Source organism: Rhipicephalus microplus, chromosome 10, assembly GCF_043290135.1.
Source record: "Rhipicephalus microplus isolate Deutch F79 chromosome 10, USDA_Rmic, whole genome shotgun sequence".
Lineage (NCBI taxonomy): Eukaryota > Metazoa > Arthropoda > Arachnida > Ixodida > Ixodidae > Rhipicephalus > Rhipicephalus microplus.
The window spans coordinates 22,535,949-22,560,517 of record NC_134709.1 but is presented as its reverse complement, the minus strand read 5'-3'; the positions used below and the strand labels follow the sequence as shown (position 1 = coordinate 22,560,517).

The window sequence follows — 24,569 nt, the reverse complement described above, 5'->3', positions numbered from 1 at the left end:
GTTTCTTTTCACTACTTTGTGTCAATTAGAAGAATACGAACTTTAGCTCTCAGAAAGCAGGCAAAATTGAATTGTATAGATAGCGACGGCAGCGGCGGGGGACTGAGCAATACATTTTTTTGCAGACTAGTTGGTTCATACTTGAAAAATTGAATTGCTGCACAAACTTGAAGGGAAACAAGGGAGACGGGAAAGAGCGCAGACTACCAACTGTTTATTGTCGTTTCTCGAAGCATGCGTATATATGGCTTCAAGAAACGACAATAAACGGTTGGTAGTCTGCGCTCTTTCCTGTTTCCCTTGTTTTTCTTCATGTTTGTGCAGCAATTCAATTTTTCATGCGGCGGGGAGGATGGGGCAGAACGAATGTGAACAACATCGACGCGCCCGGTCGTGGTTTTTCGGCCGCTCTGGCGTTTTCGTTTTCTCATCACTTCCCAAGCGTGAACGCGGCTTAAAATCAACTTCTCGTAGTTAAAAAACTCCCAAGCATTTCACCGAGGGTGAACATGGTTAAGTGCGAATGCACGGGGTGATGCTATGAGGGGGAGTAAAGTTAAAATCCGTTGGCGACGCTGATATCGGTGTCAGTGACGCGCCTTATATCCAGATGGTAGCGTTGCCTCCGGGACATCCATCGCACGACCCGCTCTCGACGGGAGACTGAGAGAGAAGGTGGGCGCGCGAGAGAGAGGGGTGCGCGCGCAGCTGCAGCGAGCGAGGAGAGCGGAGGAGCGAGCGAAGGGGGAGGGGGACTATCAGCGTCGCGTCCGTGGCTTCGGTAGAGCGCCGCGCTGCGGCCCGCCAAGTCCTCTTTCTTTTAAAGATAGAGAGAGGACTACGGACGCCGCCGACGGCGGTGGATGGTTTGGGGTCGCTTATAAAGTGTAATCACACTTAAAACCAAGCTCACAACTTTGGAATAAGGCCTCCGACGCCCTATCATTGTAGCTACAGCGGCGGCCCCTTTTCATTCTACTTCATTTCGCATGCACGTCTTTGTGCACATAATTTTGGGAGTGTTGGCCAGCGCTGCTCGCAACCGCGACTGCGTGAGTGAAGGCCACGCAAGCGGGCCGACAAGAGATGGGCACTGGCACTTACTGGTGTCCTGCTTCGAGGAGCCGTCCACGCCGTTCTCGCCGTCCTTGAGCTGCGACCTGGCGAAGCCGAACTTGTCCGTGATGTGGATTGTCTGGACGACGACGAGCTCGTCGTCTTCGTCGTCACCACCGGCGACCGTCGATCGCCGAGAACGACGGTCGCCGTCCACGTCCGCTGCGTGGACGCCTTCCTCGGTCCAGCGGCGACGCCGGCGACCGAAAGAGTTCACCTCGCGCCCGTAGGCCTGACCTTTCTCCGAACACCGGGCCTGAGAGAAGGAAGAAAAAACCAAGCGGCAGAGTGAATCAAGTGCGACGCACGCTGTGAGAGGCTGTTCCTCTCAGTTGTTCATAACGATCTTTGTTGGGCTATAGTTGGTGCACTGCATAACGAAAATATATCCAGCCCGAAAATGAACGTACACAGAAAACTTGTGTACGTTCATTTTTTGGCTGGATATATTATCTCGATTCAGTTCTTCATCTTAGCGTGCTGAGCAGTACGATAGGATTGATGATTGATATATGGTATTTTAACGTCACAAAGCCACCATATGGTTATGAGACACGGCGTAGTGGAGGGCTCCAGAAATTTTGACCATCAGGGGGTTCTTTAACGTGCACCCAAATCTGAGCACACGGGCCTACAGCACTTACGCCTCGATTGGGAATGCAGCCGCCGCAGCCGGGATTCGATCCCGCGACAAAGCCGTACGATAAGATGCACGCAGAGAGGGAAGCCACGAACGCAAGCGCAACTGAAGTTCATTTCAGGGGAACTGAACAACAAGTGAGTGGAAGCTTGTGTTAGTGCCTTCTTCTGTGCCTCTACATTTCACGCCGTTCAACGCCCTCACACGAATACCTCTAAACAAGTCTATCTCTTACTAGTCTATCTGTAAGTTGTTGGTGAGTGACTGACTATCACATCAAGACGATGTACAGAGATGTATAGATAACAGTTGCTTCACCTAACAACCGTTAGATGCGGAAGCCTACAATCATGCACAAGATGCTGTACTAATGATGCCAATAAACCTATACGCTTTACTTCTAAAAATCACAGAAGGATGATGAGCGGGGCGAAGCCTCCATCTGTCCATACACACGAACGGATGGATGGATGAAAGCATGGACGGACAGAAGGACGGACTGAGGGACGCTTCGCCCCACTCACAATCATTCACTCATTGGATATGTTATGAAAACCTCTAACACCGTCTAGTTATATTATTCCTAAGGACATATACCCACAGCGCCGTCTATTGAGCAGCTCATAAACTAGAGGTGGCTACATACTACTCCTACGAATGCACAGGGGGAAACGACCCACGGCCTAAGAAGCTTCGCCCCTTAAAAGAAAGAACTCAGACAGGAATAACCAACTGTTATCATTGTAATTGCAAAGTGATAACTGGATTCCGCCTGAACGAAGACAACGCCGATGTTGCAACCCCCAATGCTCGACATGAGCCAAACACTACGCATGGTTTAACTGAAATTACAGAAACCAACATTGGCCAATAGTACAGCAAATGTGAATACAACATTGTATATTGTCACTACGGTTGACTGTAATTTCACGAGCCAACGCGCATAACAATATTCGAAGAGTTAACGCTCCCGAAGAAAAAAAAACACGCATATGTGTGTTTAGAATAAATTTTGAGAACGCGTCACTATACTGCGGGTGGGTTGCACGTGACGTCATCCGCTTCATGACACTAGCGCCGTTTGCCTCTACCGCCATGTCAGTGGTCAGGGCGCGCCCTTTTCGAGGCGGCAGTGAGAGGTTGTGTGCGTGCCGCTACGTATACGGTATCAACATGGTGATAAGCGACTGAGTGCTTACGCACGTGACTTCCAAGGTCCGGCGAAACTTCACTACGAACATAAGGTTCACCTTCGCGGCGGATATCGACCCGTTCGACTTCAACAGCGGTGAAGTTGTGTGTGATGTAAAGTGTTATTCCCGCATCGAGTTCTCGGACAGCAAGGACCGCCTTGTTGGCGGCACAAGCTTCGCAACAAGGGACAAGCTTAAAGCCTATAAATCGATGGACGCCCACGATTATGTGACTAGCGGATGAGTCCAACAGCACCGAATTGAAGACCTCGGAGACGGCCGCCACGTCGTCGTCGGAAACGTGACTGGTTCCCCTTGCTGAGTGCTCGGACGAGTAGTTTTTTGTCACCGCGGTGGTGTCACTTCACGAGTTCTTTGTGTGGGAGGGCTTCACCGTTTGCAAGAGCATGTGAGGTGATGACAATCGACATAGTTCGTTCGTGGTTAAGAGCAAGCCGCTTGCGATTGAAAATGCTCTTTGTTGCAGGGTCCAACGACGCGCATCAGGCACCAGAGAACACACACGGTCTCGATTGTAACTAATCGACGTTAGTGTGACATCACCATTTATGTGCTTAGCTGACCATACATTCTCTTAAACAGTCAGTGACGCAGTGCACTCTCGTCACAGCATCGGTAAACGAGAGCGCACTGCGTCGCTGACCGTTTACTAACACACCGAAATCAGTAACACGCCGCACCTACCTGAATGATACCGCTGATAAGCAGCGATCTGCTGCGTAAACAAAGCTTCATAGCACGTCGCGAAAACCGAAGTTTTTCACCACAAAAGCAAGCCTCTACGATGTTGCATAGGTTCTGAACACGGGCCGGAAATAAAATTTTTAACGCGCACGCGGTATAGTGTGTGGCTGAGTCATCCAAACCTTTTCGATTGGTTTACAATCACTTTAAGGTATTGAAAAAAAAAAAAAGCCGACATCAGACGCATTCTCATAACCAGGCTTCTCACTCGAGTGGCTGTAGCAACCAAATACGGCACAGTCCACCATTGTGACCACAGAAATCTCGCACGGACAACCGTGAGTGTTTACGTTCTGCGACTGCTTGCCGGCGGCAGACAGTTACGAGCTCACTTTTCTTTTCCTTCTTACAACATAACCACTTCCCCTTGCCGCCGGCGGCCGGGAGAGAGACCACAAATACGGATACCCTGTTTCGTCAACGCTGGCACCACCTCGTGGGCCACGCCCCTGTGCAACCCTCCTATAGGTACCCGAGAGCATAAAGCCTCGCCGGGGGCTTCATACTTGATGAGACCGAGTTGGGAGTTGGAAAGAGTTGTTAACGATTTAGAGTCCTTGGTAGTCTATACGGGAGAGCATTAAACCGTCCCGTCCAGCGACTATGGGCGGGTTTAGAAAAAGTGGTTAACGACTTGAAGTACTTGGTACTCTACAATGGGAGAGCATGAAGTCGTCCCGTGGGCCTGAAACTTGGACGTAAACGCTGTATAGGTGACACATTACACGACAATGACCGTTTAGAAAGAGCAGTTAACGATTTAGAGTACTCGGTACTCCACTATGAGAGAGCTGAAAGCCGTCCCCTGGACCTTACGTCATATCGCAGACGACACACCCAATTATATCGCGACTCTTCGCCAACATGCTTCACACCCGCCGCCAGGCCTTCGACTCCTCCTTGGTGCCTGACTCAGACTAGCATCAGGCTAACTATGCCTGCCATCCAGAAAAAAAGCAGGTATGTCGTCACCTGCTCTTAGGCAGCTTGCTCTGCTCTTGTTATACGAGACGTATCAAGGCTGTATACATGTATACACCGACAGCTCTGTTTTATAGAAGAGTTCAACGGTATCATTTGTTATACAAATAAAAGACACGAAAAGAAAATTAAAGACCTCCCACCTTACGACATCAACAGGACTGGAGCTCATAGCTCTTCGTGCCGCATTGCAATTCATCAGCGATCAAAAGCCACAAAAATGGACAATTTTCAGTGACTCAAAGGCGGCACTGCAATCCCTTCTATCACCTTTACGCCACGGCCCGTACGAACAGCTGGTATTCAAGATTGCAGAAAAGACTCACCATTTCATTGAGAAAGGACATGAAATAACCTTTCAATGGCTTCCAAGTAATTGTGGAATAATTGGCAATGAACAGGCCGATCAAGCTGCCCGTTCTGCCCATACTGAAAGCAATAAAATATTAATTCCACTCTCCAGAACTGACGCTGCACGGAAACTTCTCATGCTTGCTCGCAAGCGCACCACCTCACAATGGAACGAGTCACATTTCACCCATGCATGATTATGTACATTAGACCCAACTCTCAGTCGTTGAATTCCTCCGGAATTACGCCGACGAGACGCTACAATGCTGCACAGATTATGGTTGGGCGTCACATTTACCAATGCGTACGTGTTCCGCATAGGAATGACTGACACTGCTGCATGCGACCATTGCGGCAGTGACGAAACAACTTGGCACATTCTGTGTGAATGCCCACAATACTGCTCGCAGAGACAGTCACTCTGCAATGCACTAAATGAACTGGACAACCCGACTCTTTCAGAAGAAAGAATCCTGCGCTACCGACACGACTTTATGTCGCAGAAGAAGGCTGTGAAGGCACTCCTGCGCTTCTTGCGTTCAACCGGCCTGTCCAAATGACTGTGATCGGAACTGTCTGAACGTGTGTGTATGTGATTTTTTTATGATTTATTTTATATCTCTCTATCTCTATCCTCTTTCCGACCCTTTTTCCCTACCCCTGTACAGGGTATAAAACCAGTTTTTCTAGATTAACCTCCCTGTCTGTTCCTTTTATTTATGCGTGTTTAGAAAACGTTGTTAACGATTTAGAGCATGAGGTACTCTACTATGGGAGAGCATAAAGCCATCCCTAAGAAAAACTACAGCTGAATCACATAGAAAAGAGTTGCTCTCTCTGACGCAAATACATATTACGAAGTGAATGCTACCAAGCCCGCGAGGCGGTTGAGGAGCTTGGCATCTCAGTCCCACGTGGCAGCTGCCCGCAACACAGAGATCAGGACCAAATAAAAGTTTATCCAATTCAATTTAAGTGAATGCTGGTTAGCGATTGTGTGTGCATTGGGTCACGAGTCGTGACCTTCTATATTGTTCTCGCTAACAGCCTTTTATTTTGTTCGCGTTAACAGTTTTTACTGTCATATGCTTTAATTAACGGGCACCTAAATGTAGTTGTTTTTCCGAGGTTCAGGGATTTTATTTTGTTTGTTCTGGTTAACAGCCTTTTAATAACCTTTTCGTTGTTCGCAAACTTTTCAGTTTCTACATCTACTGCAGACACTGGGCAGCTAGCTGTTCAAGGACTGAATGACGTCCACGGCATAAAGAGATCGGTATTCAAAGAAGTAAAGGTGGCTCTGTATGAGCGCCAGCATATAATAGTTTAGGGTTTAAAATAAAGCCAAGTGTTTCTTTGAATAATTGGTCAAGTGAGGTGCTTTGTCCTTAATATTGCCTGTTGATGATATCGTACCACCTGGGCCGAGACACTGTATAATATGAATGCCCTCATCCCACAATAATAATCATTGCCGCTGGTTAGAAAGGCTGGCTTCCCAACGCTATGGTCACGCATAAGAAGTAAATTGTTACGGTCTGCCTATAAAGTTTTGCTTCCACCAGCGTCCATAACTCATTACTAATGATATTTTATGAGAACTGGAGCTACAAGCGCACACAGAAAGGCAATCTTAGTGTAATATATACAATGATGTCACGGGGAGAAAAAAAATCGGCAGATCCCACGTACCTGGGAATCAACGTTGTGCGAATCATGCAGATGAAAGGTGACCTTGTTGCAATTTTTTTGATTGAGCGACACGTCATGAAATGACGCTAAATATATTTACAAGTATTGCACGCACAGCAGGCATATTTTGAAGAGTTGCAGATCTTTATATAACCAGCTGTTTGCCCTTGCGCAACAATGTCAACTGGGACATGCGTATTAGCAACAACAGAAGCTGCAGGACATGAAGCGTTGATGCTCGCGAAGATGCTGGCCCTGGACTCTGCTACACAAATCAACTTCAGCGCATGACACCTAACCACAATTGACGTTAACCCCACGTGACAGCTGTATCAAAGAAGTACCTATGTAATGTTTATAAAATTGGGTAGGCAGCACTGCAACCACTATTGACGTTTCACGAAGATCAGCGACTGTTTTAAAAGTAGTTCCGAGACGTGGCGTAGCTCTATGGTTGAATGCTTGACTGCCACGCAGAATGCTTGGGTTCGATTCCTGCTGGGACCATGAAGATTGATATTTACACTCGTCGGGGGGTCACCACTGCTTATATCAGGTGTTTCTTAGCACTGACATTTATTCTTTGCATTTGTCGGGCCGATGCTACCGATATCGGGTATTGCCGAACGTTCACGCGTTAAAACTGCCGATATGTTTTACCGTCATTACTGGACAGATACTAAGTGTCAATCACCGGTGGTACACACCCGCATACCAGCGGCACATACCCGCCTGTGGGTAAGTGCCATTGTCTGGCGGGAAGTGTTTCACGACGTACGCGACATGATTGTGACATTATCAATGTCTTGACCAGCGCGTCATATTCGTCAAACCACCTTTCCCTCCCATGCTAACTTTGGTTCCCGCCAAGTTAATGGGGTGACCACAAGAGCACCCAAACGTAAACGGCTAGATTGATAGATAGAAAGATAGATAGATAGACAGACAGCCAGATAGATAGATAGATAGATAGATAGATAGATAGATAGATAGATAGATAGATAGATAGATACGCTCAAAGTCGCCGAAGTTTGCTAAGAAATGCTTGGCATTTAAAAATGAACCTGCATGTAGTGCTGAGGCACTTGGGAAACCAAACGAATTAGCCAATTTCCGACCGCGTATTAACTAATTTAGAGTTACTCGGGTACGTAGCGGTTAAAATGGTAATTACAGACGCATATCAACAGACATTCGGACCATCAACGCCAGATACGGAGCTCGCATTTTTTTTTTTTTTTTGCCACGATGGTCAAAACGAAAATTGTTCGAGCTTGCAGATGACATTGTGTTTCTTCTTGCAATTTCGTTCCCCTTCCGTGCCGAGACAGTATACTATATATCTTTTTGTACTGTGACGCCCGGTGGCACCTGGCAATCCAATTCAGCCGATGACCTCGGTGACATCGTCAGTTCCAGGCACAAAGCGTCGCCCAAAGCTATACACAAGGTTCACCACCAGGCGGTCCCCCAACGACGCTTGCAAAGCGGGGCCGGCCTATAGCTCAACCTTGTTAGCGTCCCGAGAACCAGTGCCGTTCACTGCACGCAGCTCATACATATACTTCTCGTACCAGCTCTGCAGCGCCTTATAGTATGCCACTCTTCAAAAGGCGCGCGGACAGCGCTCGCGGTTTTTCCATTGTGCTCTGAACTTGACCCGCATCCTGTCACGGCTTGAAACAATGTATTCCGTCTTAATGCGCGGTCGCGGCTGCGTTTGAATGCGACGTCGTCGCATTGTGGGTCAGAGCGCGTCCGGAGACATATAGAACGAGAAGGAATGGAGGGGGAAGGGGGGCAGCGATTGACAGCGCTAGACAATACTGACAATAACGGTAATAAAGCGAACACAACTGCTTCCTGGAACGCCCAGCTTTTGTTCGCGAACCATCTCGGAACGTCTTAAGTCGCGGTGCTTATAAGCCGGCATTTATGAAAGAGTTCAAAAAGGACGAACGCGCTCGGGGAAATGTGCGATGGAGCGAGCGATATCGTGATCGCGTGGCCCGGACCAAGGAGGTTTTAAAAAAAAATTGCAGGAAGTGGAAGCTCCCGCGATGCTTTGCCAGCAGTATAGTGAAGCCAGATGTTGCCCGAAACATGCTATTTTCCGGTGGTGCCCACCTAACAATCAAGTGGCTTTGATCAGTTGGTTTGATTGATTGATTGATTGATTTGTGGGGTTTAACGTCCCAAAACCACCATTTGATTATGAGAGACGCCGTAGTGGAGGGCTCCGGAAATTTTGACCACCTGGGGTTCTTTAACGTGCACCCAAATCTGAGTACACGGGCCTACAACAGCAGTTGGTTTGAGGGCTACGTTAATTGTAAAATAAAAGATAGTTGTTTTCGAAGAAAGTTGTTTCCAGAGAAGTTGTTTCCGCTGAGAATAGTATCGGTGACTTACTATCCGATAAAATGTACCTTGAATTTGAGGCTTACTAAAGAAAACTAGTAACACGAGGACGCACTTTGAGCACTATCCGACGCTAAAAGGTTGCCATGTTAAACTCGTTGGGCGTGCGAGGGAAACGCTCCTTCCCAATCACCGAACGTCAACAGCTCACCATGCCCCTAGTAAGATGGCTGCAGCGGCCGCCATCTTACGGCTGGCACGGCTTCACTTGTACGAGGTCAAGCATTTCCACTCCAGCAATTTTTAGCTCCTTAAAGCGGCACCCGTTCGTCCCTCGTAGTACGTAACATGTCTTACGCTTTGACCCCCAAGGGGGTGCCGCTGGGAGATTTCTCCTGTGCGTTGTTGAACAATAAAAAAATCGCAGCGTTTGCGTTAACTAAAAGCCAAATTCTTCTGTCTCTCATTCCCCATTAGCAGCCATTGGCATGTTCCAGTAAGAAACGTTAGTAGAAGTAGAAGTGTAAGTGTTAGCTAAAAGCCGACTTCTGCTGTCTCCCATTCCCAGTAGCAGCCATTGTTTACCTCCGTGATTAATGTTCAAAACGTCGTTGATTGATGAAAAAAACCAACGAAAGACGCCAGATGTTTTCTAAAAGCAAAACAAAAAGACGCCAGATGTTTCTAAAGCAAAACGAAACGACGCCAGCTGCTCAACGAAAGATGCCAGGTGTTATCTAAAGCAATGGTTTTATCATCAAAACCATATCGCGATACAGGTTTGCAGTTGACGATGCTCGTTGCCTTCGGTGTGTGCTCGTATGGATAAGGATGCCGAAAGTAGAATAAACTTTTTCTAAACACATATACCATGAACTCGAGGTGGTTAAAGGTGGAAAATAGACCCGAAGCGCAAGCCGTAAGAAAGTGTGCGTGTGCCACCTCTCGTTTAGTCCTTGGAATATCCACTGAATGGTGGTGCTTCTATATGGGGAATATATGATGAAAAGATTTGAGATGGTGGTACTTGGAGCGTTCAATAGATGGACGAACGGACAAACAGACAGATGCATAGATGGACGCATGAACGGACGCAAGGGTGGATGCATGGAAGAACCCAGAGCGGACGCACGAACAGACGCACGCATGGACGGGCGGATGGACGCATGGACGGTCACACAGACGGACGCATGGACGGACGGAAACAAGAACGAATGGACGGACGAATGCTTCGCCCCACTCTCCATCATTCACTCCGTGGATATGCTGCCAATTTTTTTTAAACCTCCTCGGCCCGGACGATGCAGTTGGAAAGTGGTGAGACGGACGTGAAAACCGCGAGAGAGAGCGCGAAATTGACATAACGTGTTATCGCGGTAGTCGCTTTTAACTATCCTTATAGAGGGTGTGGTCCAACTTTCAATACTCAACGTAGACGGCCTAATAGACAGCTAAACGAACAGCGGACATTTTAAGTCCGCATTTAGGTATACTCGCATAGAAGGCGAAACAGACAGCTTCACGAAGATGGAGTCGGAAGAAAATGCGACGCATTTACTGTACAGTAAAATGACGGCCTCACGGATGATCGGATCACTCGGATCTCGTTGGTGTGGTTGCCCTGCACACAAGTAGACGCTTTTGTTTGCGTGCTTAACGCAAGCTGCGTTCAGTTTTTTTTTTTTTTGTGGACTCAAGCTTGACAGTTAAGTAAGTGATTCTTAAGAGAGAGAAAAGAAGATAAATGAACCCCGTAACTGTCTGCATCATGGTGCAACACCTCAACAGTGGCTCACGAGTGAATGGGAGTATGGAGGGGTTAAAATGGATAGGGTTAGAGCAGGAACGGAGAGACCCACAGACAGAAATAAGGAGAAGATAGGAAATATGCACACGCTCGCAGGAGTCCAAGGACGGGGCACCACTTAGCGAGAGCTTCACTGCGTCAGGAGACGGCGGAGGGCGAGCCGGTCGGCCAGAGCTGCGCTGTCGTCGGAGATCGCGGGGGCACAACCGGTCGGCACGAAATCCAGCGAGTAGGTTCTTGGAAGTCAAACGAACAATACAATTCATGTTTCATAGTTTTGTCTCGTCGACATAAGCTGACGTCATGTCGCACAGACGCCATCGGGATGCGTTCCACCAGTTTGAATACTGCTATAGGGTTCGATGCTGTCTTCTGAGCTGTCAGCGCAGATTGTCTACGATGCTTTCCGAAATTGTAACACAACCACATGCACTCGATAGTCTGCTTTGGAACGTGATCGAGAATCGCTGGAAGACGAGAGCCTTGACGTGGTCTACAGCGCTCGAGAAAGAGACGACTCTCGGATTACTGTCTCCTTTACATGAGTGGCGAAGCAGGGAGCCACGCAGAACGACAATCGTGATGAAGGCTTTGTACATGTAGCCTCGTTTCAGTCGCCATAAAAAATTCTTCGTCACCAAATACAAGGGTGACATTCCGGAAGAAGGAGGTCTTTAAATATCTTTGTTTTGGACTCTCATTTGTCTTGTCATTTATCAATGACGAGATTCGACTGTCCAGAATAGCGCCATAAGTAATATGGCCACTTCTTGTGGCCATCTCTTGTGGACATCTCACGCAACAACATCAACGGCAGCAGAATTGGCAGCACTTCGTGCCGCGTTGCAATTTGTAGTTGATCTACCTACACGCAAGTGGACTATTTTCTGCGACTCGAAGGCGGCACTGCAGTCTCTACTATCAGCCTTACGCCGCGGACCACACGAGCAGCTGCTACTAGAGATAGCAGAGGTTATACACCACCTGACTGAGAAAGGGCACCAAATTACATTTCAGTGGTTGCCCAGTCACTGCGGAATCATCGGCAATGAACGGGCCGATCAAGCTGCCCGCTCAGCCCACACAGAAGATCATAAACTACGACTACCACTTTCTAGGACAGATGCTGCACGAAAGCTCCGCAGGCTTGCTCGCCAGCAAACCACATCACAATGGAATCAGCCACACTTCAAGCATGCCCGACTGTACTCGCTTGACCCTACGTTAAGTCTTCAAGTCCCGTCGAGGCTTTGCCGAGCAGACCAGACCCTGTTATGTAGGCTGTGGTTGGGCGTTGCGTTTACCAACGCCTACGCTTTCCGCATTGGGATGGCCGACACCGCAGCCTGTGGCCACTGTGGCAAGGAGGAAACCATTCAACATGTTCTTTGTGAGTGCCTAGCGTATACTAAACAACGACTATGCCTTCGCAAGGAACTCAACAAATTAGATGATCAACCTCTGTCGGAGCAGGGAATTCTGCAGTATCGACAGGATGCGACTTCACAGAAGAGGGCCCTGAAAGCGCTACTAAACTTTTTGCGATCGACCGGCCTTACTTAACGGTTGTAGCTAGGACGCCCTTCCTGTGTGTGTTTTCGTTTTCTTATGAGTGCGCGTGCGTTTTTTTTTTCTCTATCTACCCCCTCTTTTTTGCCCCTACTTCCCCGCCCCCAGCGCTGGGTAGCAAACCAGATGCCAATATCTGGTTAACCTCTCGGCCATTTCTTTCTCACTCTCTCTCTCCCTTGTGGGTCTACAGTTAATGATTAGACGGGTTTGCCCCCTGATACGCGTTTCTTGTTATGCTCATAAAAATAAAATAGAGGGGGGGGGGAGAATCCCCAAAATTTTCGAAAGCAAATTTTCTCGAAGTGTTTATTTCATATCAACTCCTCTAGAAAGATTACTCTTATTTTATATATCCGAACTTCTGGTACCACATTAGCTCAGTAAACGCACAGTGCGGAGCGGACACTGGTTGAAAAGGAATCAAAACAAACCTTGCCCTGATGATTTTTCTTCCATTGTTGCCGTTTGCGTCTAGTGTCAGTACTTGGTGTCAACACCAGGTGCATGGAAAGCTACCAACTTGGTTGAAACACGTTGGCGGGTTCGTTGGTTAGCATCCACGATAGAATGAGCAAGCGATAGTTAACAAGGACGTAGAAAAAACAGTGCTGTGTCCACGTCTGTTATTCTACTTCCTTGTCAAGTCATTCCTATATACTCAATCTATCGTGGATGTAAAATATAACTCTAAGTGGGTCCCATTTCTTCTGCATTCTTGCCTACAACAAACCAATACGAAGTCGCTGAGACGACCTGTTCATACATTTCTGGCTCATTGACAACACTCATTACACATACACTCATGTTAAGAGCCATCGAATAACGCAACGAGAAGGTATACTATTACTTCGTGATATGGAGTACCCAAGGCAATATGGACCACAGCCTTTCCACAGCAAAACAGTTAGAACAGAACAGATGGGGGAAGTAAGGAGCCGATAAGTTGAAACACTGGCGAGATGAAACAAGAAATAGAAAAGAGAAGAAGGAAACGCGAGTTGGGGCAGCCGAAGCAAGGGCACCGCTCTGACTAAACCAGGGGCAGCTGTAATGATTGACCACGCTCCAAATTTAATGAGTACTCCGGTAGACGTTACGCCACTTACGCATGGCCATAACCACACCCCACACAACCGCTGGGCGACTGCACTCACCGGTCGTTTTAGCGAAGCGCCGCACCCAACACCGTAATGGGGCACCTTCGATTTGACGGATGAGCGTTAATGTCCTGGTGAAACACACGGAGGATATGGAGGATATGCCACACTGGTAGGATCCGTGCAGATTGATTCGGACCACCCGGGTTTCTTCAGGACGCGTTCACACTGCGCGATGCACCGGTCTTTTTTTTTTGTTCGTTCATTTGCTTTTTTTTGTGCTTTGTATTCACGATAAAATGCATAAGCGGTTGTGCGAGGCCCCACATCGCCGAAGTTTAGATATCTCCCGAAACTTGTTTGAACGGATATTCTGGTCTTGTAAACAAACGAGCGTATACCAAACAAAACAAACTACAAAGAAACAAAGCTCACGTCATAAGCGTGCGCATATTTTTCCTTCAGGGGGGGGGGGGATGATTTATTGCAGCACCCCTTTCGCTTTCATGTCAATGAATGGAGCTGCCTTTGCCCCCCCCCCCCCTCCACAGATGCACAGCGCCCTCTCCCTGTTACGTTGATGTGAAAGGCTGACGTGGCACCCCCCTCTCTTAGCTCCCCTCTCAGCGACTAGGAGAGTGGGCTCCACCCCTCCCTGTGCGCACGCCTACGGTTAGAGCGAGGTCTTGCCTGTTTCCATTTCTGGAGAACTGGCGCAGCGACGCGGCGGTTCTAAGCAAAAGCTCTGACACCTCGCAAATTTCGGAGGCGGTGTCGTGCGCCGAATACCCGGCACCGGCGAGTGCGCAGCGATGCGACCATCCAAGGTGTGCCGACGACGTGCTTCATTTTTATGCGCCGCTTTCCAGTTATTGATGCTCTTTCGATCACAAAGAAAAGGGGGCGGGGAGTGTTCAGTCGTTCCTGATATGGCGAAATGTCATCGTTTGCCGAGGTGACTCGTAATTCGACGGCACCAAGTTTAATTCCTGCCTGGATATGAACGCATCACCGGCGTTTTGTTGCCTTTAGCAGAGTCCTTATTATTAAGGCACTCTGATGTGCAGGCAACTGAAGTGTCGCGCCGCTAAGCACCGCGATTGAGGTCCAATTTACGGCATTGAGGAAGGAAACAGTCATGGGAGAGCATAGCGCTACATGAAATAAATAAATAAATAAATAAACGTACACGCACACATACATGCACGTAAGTTCAGGCCAAGCTTCGCTTAGCCACACTTACGCGATAGTGCAAGCGCTCCTTAATTTTTCGTCAATTAAATATGTCTACTTGCTGTGTCGCGCACACGACTTGAACATCGTCATCGACTGCTCGTTGTGCAGAAGGGTTCACAGTAAAAGGGAGTACTTTCAAGTGCACCGTGTTCTGATTTCGCTCTCTGGAAAAAAAAAAGCATAGCGGCTTAGATTTGCATAGAACCGCTGCTGGTTGACTGTTCTGACTCTATTTGTAGGCCTTACACAGTGCCGTGCACAAAGTTGTAGGGCCCGCAATATGACAGGTGCTCATCAGAGCGTTCCCTTTAACAGTAGACGGTAGTGTACGTATACTGTCCTGTCTTAAGTGTCCCTGCTTTCTGCAAGTTCCCTCAGATTTTAAAAAAAACTGGGCTCAGAAGAAGGAGAAATTGATAGAGAAAGCGAACATATTTGGAAGCGGAACATTTTACGAGGTTCAAAGGTTCGCCCGTCCTTGCACCGAACCTTTCCACGCTGAACATCTGACAGCCACACAAAATATTGTAGGCCTGGCTCTAGCCTGAGTTCCATAATTTGCATTCTGTTTGCAACTTCGTTTGCCATTCGGGCTCCCACGATGCGCTGAAACATTACTGTGTCGCATGAGGTTGGGCGTGGCATTTACAAATGCGTACTCTCGTCTCCTTGGAATGGCGAACACTTCGGCATGCAACATCTGCGCCTGCGAGGAAACGCTTGAGCACATTCTATGTCATTGCCAGCATACCACTCTGAACGACGTATTATGGAAGCCAAGCTTTGTCAGCTGGATTCACGGCCGCTTACAGAAGAGAAGATCCTAGGACATTGGCCGACGGTTTCCCATACGCGAAAAGCCACGAAAGCCCTCTTGTACTTCTTAAGGACCACCAGACTACACGACTTTTTGCGAAAGAACAGTGTGAGACCGTGCTGTGTAGTCTCGAGTTGACTATTCATCCTTCTCTCTCTCACTCCTCTTCTTTTCTATCTCTTTAATTTCTATTATTCTCCCTTTCCCCCACCCCAAGTGTAGGGTAGCCAACCGAGCCAAGCTTGATTAACTTTCCTGCCTTTCCTCTTTATTTATCTCTCTCTCTCTCTCTGCTCCAACTGATTCCTCACCGGTTCGCAGGTCGGCAGACAGGGTGTCACGAGCGCCTTGAACTGGACAATCTCGGACGTTGGAAACTTGAAGGCGTCGAAGGGCGCGTGAAGGACCTTGCCGTCCTCGTTGACCTTGTGCAAAGGTCCCATGATGGTGCGGTCAGTAGGGCATCTGCAAACATTAAAAAAAAAAAAGCATTTCGTACTCAATTTCCTTGCACAACAAATGTGTATTTATCATTCCGCAACGCAAGCACACGTTCAAAAGCAGATGCTAAAATGGTATTTTATAACGTGTATAATAGAATTGAATTGGATGAATGAATATACACCGCACATGTGGCAGGCATTCTTTGCAACTCCCAGCGCGAAGGCAATATACACAGTGCCCCGCCGCGGTGGTCTAGTGGCTAAGGTACTCGGCTCCTGACCCGCAGGTCGCGGGATCGAATCCCGGCTGCGACGGTTGCATCTTCGATGGAGGCGAAAATGCTGTAGGCCCGTGTGCTCAGATTTGGGTGCACGTTAAAGAACCCCGGTGGGTCGAAATTTCCGGAGCCCTCCACTACGGCGTCTCTCATAATCATATGGGGGTTTAGGACGTTAAACCCCACATATCAATCAATACACACAGTGATCCACTGTTTTAAAGGGAACATCTGAGTGCGTGGGGGCCGGTCGGTGTCACCGCAGTTAGTGAATTTCACGCATGCGCAATGAGCACCTTGCGCTGTGCTCTTTCGTGATGCGCGTGCGATTTGCTTCGCTATGGTTCGACTCACGGCTTCGTGGGCGCCGCCATATTGGACTGCTAATCAATTGTTTTGCCGGTTTTTTCTAAGTCGTAATATGAAATGATCACGAAACGTAGAACATGCCGGCCCGAGTGTTTTCGCGAGTGAGAATTTGCCGTAGCACTGTTTGTCGATTTGATACGGATAAAAAAAAAACTGGGACGTTATCAGTATAACTGGGACGTTATCAGTTTAAGATGACGGAGCTTAATGAGCGCGCCTGGAAAATGGCGAACAGAGGCGCTGCAGTAGCGGACCCGAGTAGCTGCTTGAGCGCATAGAGTTTCCTACAAGTAGACTAGAGGGAACTTTGGCGCTAGTGTCTATGGATTCGAGCAACAGCGAATGGTGCTTCAGTCAGCATGGGAATGATGGGTAGTATACACGGATTTGTCTCATTTTCGTACTATCGGCTCACGGTTTCGGCTCCGCGCGTAGCTTGAAGCTGCTTTGTCACGAAACAAAAAATCAGCAGACGTTCAGCAGTTGCACTTCTTAACCTTTCAGGCTCACCAATTTCAAATCGAGTAACGAAGTTTGAAACAGTTTGTTCTTTCGTTCGAAACAGAACCAAAAGCAAAGCAATAAATAAACCCACAAGTGCGTTCTCTGTGTGCTATATACCCATCATTCCCGTGGTCGCTGAACGATTGCAGCGCCTGAGTCCTCTCTAGTTAATTGTAGGAAACTATGTTTGAGCAGACCCGACGAAAGACGACCACTCAGAGCGCGCACTGCTCCCACTTAAAACTCGCTGCAGCATTTTCGGCGACATCGGCTCAACGAAACTTCCTGAAACGTGGAATATTATGTGGCCGCCTCGGAGGACAATGCACTTTATTTTTTTTTACTGATTAACAGTGCGTCGCCGTGTACATCAACGCCTAAATATTTGTCTGCCTATGTGTTGACGCACTGTGTGCTACAACGACATCCTCACTTTGTGAACATAGTGTAGCCTCTTGTAGTCAGTGGTGTAGCCAGGTGGTGGCACACCAAATGTGTCCCCCCATCCCCGAGATAGTTTTTCGTCAAGGCATAGTGAGCAAATAATGATTATTTCAAAAAGGTGCTCCCCACCCCCCCAACCAAGAAGGCAACCTGGGCGCCCCCCCCCCCCCCCAAAAAAAAAAAAATTCTTCTTACACTCCTACCTGTAGGAATGCTGCTATGTTTTGGTAAACACGCACGTTGTGTTAGTTGTGCCAACTCGCTTTGTAACACCATAAAAAGAAATGGTTTTGGTATTTAGGGCCTGGAGCTGCAGCGTGGCCAACGAATATTGGGCTCGAAGTTTGCACAGTCGAAGTCGAAGTTTGCATCCGGAAGTGTTTATTTCATTCCGCCATTGTCGGACAATATATAACACACAGGACGACTCCAAAGGAAGATAACGCACTTCGAAGCAAGTCTGTAGTAAATAACGAAACAAGCCACAAAAAAGTCCCAATGCGTTTTTAAGTGGAGTTTTTCCAGCGCTGACCGGTCCGCCGGCACTGTCATTTGTAATTAAGGTCGTGTTTACCCCAGCTATCACATTTGAAGGCCACGGTTCGGCGAGCGAAATTATGACAGCGTATAGCTCTTTTACGGTAATAAGGGGAAGCGATGTCTTGACGAACCCGGAGGAAGAACGAAGGAACTTGCACGCACGAGAGAAAGAAAATGATTTGTAAGACAATGCAAAGAAGAATGCATCTCTCTTCTTCATTTCCTGCGTGGCTTTGCGGCGGGATCATATACGCTATTTCCGGGATTTTTTTTTTCTTCGCGAAACGAGCATTGTCAGGCAGACACAAGCGTTCCACGTTGTAGGGCACACGCCACTTCCTCTGTAAGAAGGAAGCGACGTAAGAAGGAGCTTGCACGCCTTGTTCACCCTAAGACGCTGCTTCCGGTCTAAATTTAATTCCCGCCCTATTTTCTGTGCTTTTGTTACTACAGCGAATAAGAGCCGCAATTACCGCAGAAAGAGGCACGTCATTGTTACACTGCATCGGATACACGCCGAACCAAAAATCGTCTTCTGACAGCCCGTGTACACGCTATACTCACTTAAGATTTCTTGAGAATCGTCAGTCCGTGCATCTGTCCGGTTGCGGTATACTTATGGGGGACGCCTCATGCAGTGTGCTTATACGCTACATGATCTCAAGCGTCATCCGGATTGCTTGTCACGCGAATTTCTTCCTTACCCCCGTATCCTAAAAGGTCCCTTCACTCAACGCTTCCCCTTCACTTGAGAAAGCCGATTGAAGCGCCCTCTCCAGGCACGGTAAGTCACTGCATTTCTGCGATAATCTGCTGCGATTCTTGAGTAGCGCAGCGTCATTTTGAGCCTGTGGCGCAGTGCCCGACCCTGTCAAGTAAAGAGTGAAAGTCGAGTCGAGGAGTGTTTGTGAATACGGGGGTTAGTCTTCACTATTCAATACACTCTGTTCAACATGCGTCTCACCCATTTTACCTGTTTCTGTTTCTCAAGTTGCTGTATATATAATACGTTGTAATTGTACGTCCTAATCAAAATTATGTAACGACATATGGGGTTTCAAGAGCCAACACTACGATATGATTGAGATAGGCCACAGTGGAGGGCTTCAGAAATTTCGCCCACGCGGTATTATTCTTTAACGTGTAATTTCATGGCTCAGTACCGGGGCTTGTGGCATTTCACCTGCTTCGAAATGCGACGCCCTCGGCCGGGATCGAATCCGCGACCTTTGGGTCAGCAGCCGAGCACACGTAGCCACTGTGACCACGCGGAGGAAATTTCAGCCTTGCGCCCAACTCAGTAAAGAGGCTAGAAAATTCGCGTGTGTACAGGTTGTGAACAATTTATCGATTCATTCATTTTGCCAAGGCAAGTTGCCGGGCTAGTTGTTATTTGTTGGTCGCACTTAAAATTAGATAACGCGAGAACCTCCCAAGGCACACCCAAGGAACTCCCAAGGGACTCCCAAGGACTCCCAAGGTACTCCCAAGGAACTTTCAAGGATCTCCTAAGGCCATTACAATGCTTGAGGACATTCTTGGCCCCGCTTTCGGCAACCAGATCCACGCATCAACATTGTTGCCATAACAAAAACGAAAAAGCAGCTGTGCACTCACCAAGAGAGGAGTGCCAAATAAAATTAAACACCATTCGCTTGTAAATCAATACAGTTGTTTATACCTAACCAGACGTATACGCCGTTTAGCATGGCTAGAACTATTCTACGTATGTCCATGTCTCTCGAATGTCTAAATTTTTTCTTCTCGTAGTGGTCACGTTCACGATAGCGTCGAACAACGTCCCGAAGACTGAAGAGAACGCCTCACATTCTGCAACAGCGGAAGTTGCGTCACGCACCACAGCGTGCGACGGTTCGGGAAGGTACGGTTAGCGGCCGAGGCTAGGGAAAAAGTGTACGTGGAACACGCTGCGCTTCCGGCGATCCATTGCGAAGCATCCCGCACACAACTGACAGGGCACGCACGCATAAATGAACTTCTTTCCGGAATACCGCGTGCCCACCACACGTTTTTGTTTTCTTCTTTTTTTTAACGCCCATAAGCAACAGAACGCATGCTAGTTCAAGATTGCAGCGTCGCCAAGTGCTGCGTCTTAACGTCGGGAACAACACAAACAGACGCGGCAACAACAATCCCCCACGCGCCGCGCGAACCGAAGCCGCCGACGCACCGCATTGCAGCACGCACTCCGCGTACATGTATACTTTGTCGTAAACCGGGCCTCGCTAAATCCGTGCAGTGAGCGTAGTCTGCAGCGCGGGTCTCGCGTTCAGATAAGGACAACGTGCCGCGTCTGTGACAACCTTTACGTTGAAGTACTTGGTCGGTGTTGAAAGCGTGTTACACATTTACCGCGGAGCCAATTCGAGCGCTCAAGAGGAGCACTTGAATGTGTCACGCCTCGTGCGTTTATGCACTCAGGTGCGCGCGCAGTGTGACATTCAGGTGTTCATACTCGTCGGTGGCATCGTCTGCTCAAAGCGCTTTTGTAACGACGGGGCAGACGACGCGTGCAAGCGGACGCCGGCGTCGCTTTGTAGTGCAAGAACAGTGCGAATGGTTTTAACCGGAAGTGAAACAACAACGACGACGACGACAACAAAAAGATTGTCGCTATGGGACGAGCACTCTGTTAAGAAATTGTCGAAGCTTGCACGAAGCACTAAACCGTGCAAGCCTTGAAACAGAGAAACTGCACGATTCTGAAGACTGAAATGGTTGCGTCATTAGGTCGCTTTTAGCTCGTTCCTAGGATTTAGCTAGATGATGCTAGGATGTTCCTGCGTTCATCATCAGCGCAGAGAGGTTCCAGTTGAACCACACACCGTCACAGACACGACATGGACGTCCAACCTGAGACGAACCTGGCACTTAAAGCCCGCGTTCGGACATTTTACATAAATCTACGGACACTTTGTCGTTGGCGTAGGTTTTCCATCGCTTCGGGGGTCTTCTCGACACTGGCGTTGCCGTTCCCGTTCCCCGGCGTTGGGCTTCTTCCCTATGGTTGACTTCTTTTTTTAGTGGACCAGTGGTGAATATCAGTAGTTGTACCCAATTTCTGTAGCACACACCCTTCAATGGCGATGATAGTTTCTAGCAGTCGTTGTTGCCTTTCCCGTTAGTGTTGGCCTTTTTTTTTTTTTCAATGACCAGAGGTGACCGTGATGCGGCGCACACATTACTGCACCTGAAGCAGGTTCCCGGTTAAAAACGTTCCAGTGTCGAGAAGGAATGAAGGTGGAGTCTAAAGCATGGCGTCCGTGACGTGTTTCCGGCGGCTAGCACTGAATCGAGCCGGCGCTTGCAGTGGGAAAAACTCCTGGCCTTTGAGATTTGTAGCTGGTTCAAAGCAGATCCACGCTTTATTTATGCCCGTGCGTGCTTTAGTACGCGTGCATCCATATACACTCGCCAAACTGAAGAACTCTTGGGTGCAGGAGCGGAATCCCTTCTCCATCCACTCCGGCACAAGCTACGCCAAAGGCACATCATGGTTGGGGGCTCTGGAACATTTTTCACAACCTAAAGGCGTCCTTGCCATAGAGTTTCTCAATATACACGAGAGGGAACTCTGGCGCTAGTGTCTATGGGAGCTCCAACACACGGCACTTCAGCGAGCATGGGAATGACGGGTAGTACACACATTTGTCTAATTTTCGTACTTCTGGCCTGCTTCTGGCTCCGTGTGTGCCCGTGTGGCTTGAAGCTGTTTTTTTCATGAAAACATAAATTAGCAAATGTTCACCGTTTGCGCTTCACAACCTTATTCTTTTAGGCTTACCATTTCGAATCAAGTCACTAAGTTGAAAAGGGTTTGTTTTTTCTTTCAAAACAAAAACTGAAACACAGCAATAAACGAAGCCGCAAGTACGATTCTATGCCCGCAAGTACGTAGACTAGGCAAGTGTGTGTACTACCCATTATTCCCATGGTCGCTGAACGATCGCCGCGCCAGAGTGCCCTCTAGTTAATTTTGGGAAACTCTATGGTCGTTGCAAGTCGCTCTCATTCAATTAAGACCGGCACATCCGGGAATCGAACCCGTGCCCTCGTGCTCAGCATCGTAACGCCGTATACATGTCTATAAGTCGACCCCCAAAGGCCCAACTTGGTCCGTCTCTGCGCCTTTTCTCGGGATCGCTGCGCGAGGCTACTGCTTACGCAGTACTGCACCGTACTTCCGGTTGATCGGAGCCACAGTTCTCGAAAGAGGGAAGATGGGGGTCCGGAGATTACAGCTTCCGAGACTCGCGGCAAACCTACGGCGGCGGCGGCTGATGATGACCTGCATGCGGAGGGGGGCTACGGAGGCAGTCGGCGTCCGGCTCCCTTCTCCTCGCCATCTTCCTCGGCTTTCTCGGAACTTCGCCTCCTCTCTTGTTTTGTTGAGAGAGAGAGAAAGAGAGAGAGAAGAAGAGCGTGTAATCGTGTAGGAAGGAGACTGTGCAACAGCACGCCTTGCACCGCGGGTCAGTTCGACTGGGTGACTGGGTCGCACCGGCGCGGCTCTTCTTTCGTTGCCAAAAACAAAAACAAGCACCGCCGTGGCATCGTCGAATCACGCCGCAGCTCGTTCCTCCGTAAGAGCGAACTCATCGAACTAGTTTTCTTTCTTGCTTTATTGTTTTTTTTTCTTTACCTGCTCATTTGATACTTTTCGGAAACACGTTAACCGCGTTCCGCGGGCAAGAACCACCGCGTCCGTCGCCGCAACGATACGTTATAAACTGGACAACGAGGCGAGAGTTCGGCCCCGCTGGAAGTCTCCATCCATTTCCGAACCACGTTGACCCTCACTGGACCGACTTCCTCTGTTGCGCCGTCACCGTAATACGGATTGGCTCGTCAACGTTTCCTTTTAGGATGACTGCCAGTTGGGCGTGTTGGTAACGGTTTACGATGAGACAAGCGCAAAAAATACACACACTAAGAGAGGACACAGACAAACGCTTACTAGCAACTGAAAATTTTATTTCGAAGCGAACACTAATAAATACATCACACGCATGTACGTCATTCCCAACTTCGCTTGTTTGTGAAGTCCCAAGCGCTTGTCTGTGTCCTCTCTGAGTGTGTGTATTTTTTGCGCTTGTCTCATCATGAACGTTTCCTTATCTCTGTTTTTTTTTTTTAATTTTTTCAAAAGTAGTACATCGCTGGCACTGAGCATGTTTTCTTGGCAACTGCTGCTAGACCATTTACTGATAAGGTCTTGCCTATAGTATTGATGGTCCGTGCGAACATGGATGGTAGCTAAGTGAATGCGATATGCTCTCTCACGAAGCACTCATTAAAACACACTGGTGTTGGAAGTCCGTCACATTGCATTCCACCAGCCCTCCACTCTGAATCTTTGTGCACGTCGCCCGGACTTGCACTGTGCCATCGTACTATGTCACTCTTTGTCCAAGCAACGTTGTCATGTGAATGCGCTATTCATGGTGTCATCACACGACGTTATCAATTGGTCATTTGGTGCCCCGCCGCGGTGGTCTAGTGGCTAAGGTACTCGGCTGCTGACCCGCAGGTCGCGGGTTCAAATCCCGGCTGTGGCGGCTACATTTCCGATGGAGGCGGAAATGTTGTAGGCCCGTATGCACGTTAAAGAACCCCAGGTGGTCTAAATTTCCGGAGCCCTCCACTACGGCGTCTCTCATAATCATGTGGTGGTTTTGGGACGTTAAACCCCACATATCAATCAATTGGTCATTTGGCTTTTGGTGTCATTCACGAGTTTCTTAGGCCGCCAAACGCTGCTATTTTTGTACTCACGAGGCGGTTTCACCTGGAGGGGGGGGGGGGGGGGAGTGACTTTAAATGAAAAGACGAGAAAAGTGAGCCCCGTAAGTGTCTCTCAGGGGCGGGGACACCTCAACAGTAGCTCACGAGGGACGGGGGTAAAAAGGAATTAAAATGATAGGAATAAAGGGTAAAGAGATAGAGAGAGAGGAAAAAGAGAGCGAGGCACAGGGAAAGCGAACGACGGAAGTGAGGAGAAGGTAGGAAGGATGAAGACGGTCGCAGGAGTTCGAGGACGGGGCACCACTGGCGAGACCTTTTGTTGGCGACAGGAGGTGGCGTCGGACCAACCCAGTCGGCCTTAGCTGCACTGTCGTCGAAGATCGCGAGGGTACAACCGGTCGGCTCGGAATCCAGCGAGCGGGAAGGGTTTTCATCTGAACTACGTTCTCTGTGTTTGCATCTCGGTTTGGAGCACCAGCCACAAAATACAGCGCTAGCAAGATTTTTTTCTCCTGTCTTCTTTCGCCTGTTGCATTCGCCCTCATTAATACATTCGAACTTCTGACGAAGAATATGCGGCTATACCAAGGACAGCGC

General features: G+C 48.5%; 1 protein-coding gene across 1 annotated transcript in view; it reads right to left on the bottom strand.

Annotated features, from left to right (window-relative positions):
• Positions 1 to 24,569, bottom strand: part of LOC119181814 (uncharacterized) — a 163,817-nt gene that overhangs the window by 17,125 nt on the left and 122,123 nt on the right. The window contains exons 9-10 of the mRNA XM_075876035.1: positions 15,940 to 16,093; positions 1,105 to 1,372 (exon numbers count right to left, since the gene is read on the bottom strand). Coding sequence (XP_075732150.1) covers positions 1,105 to 1,372; positions 15,940 to 16,093 — 422 coding nt within the window. The remainder of the gene's footprint in view (positions 1 to 1,104; positions 1,373 to 15,939; positions 16,094 to 24,569) is intronic.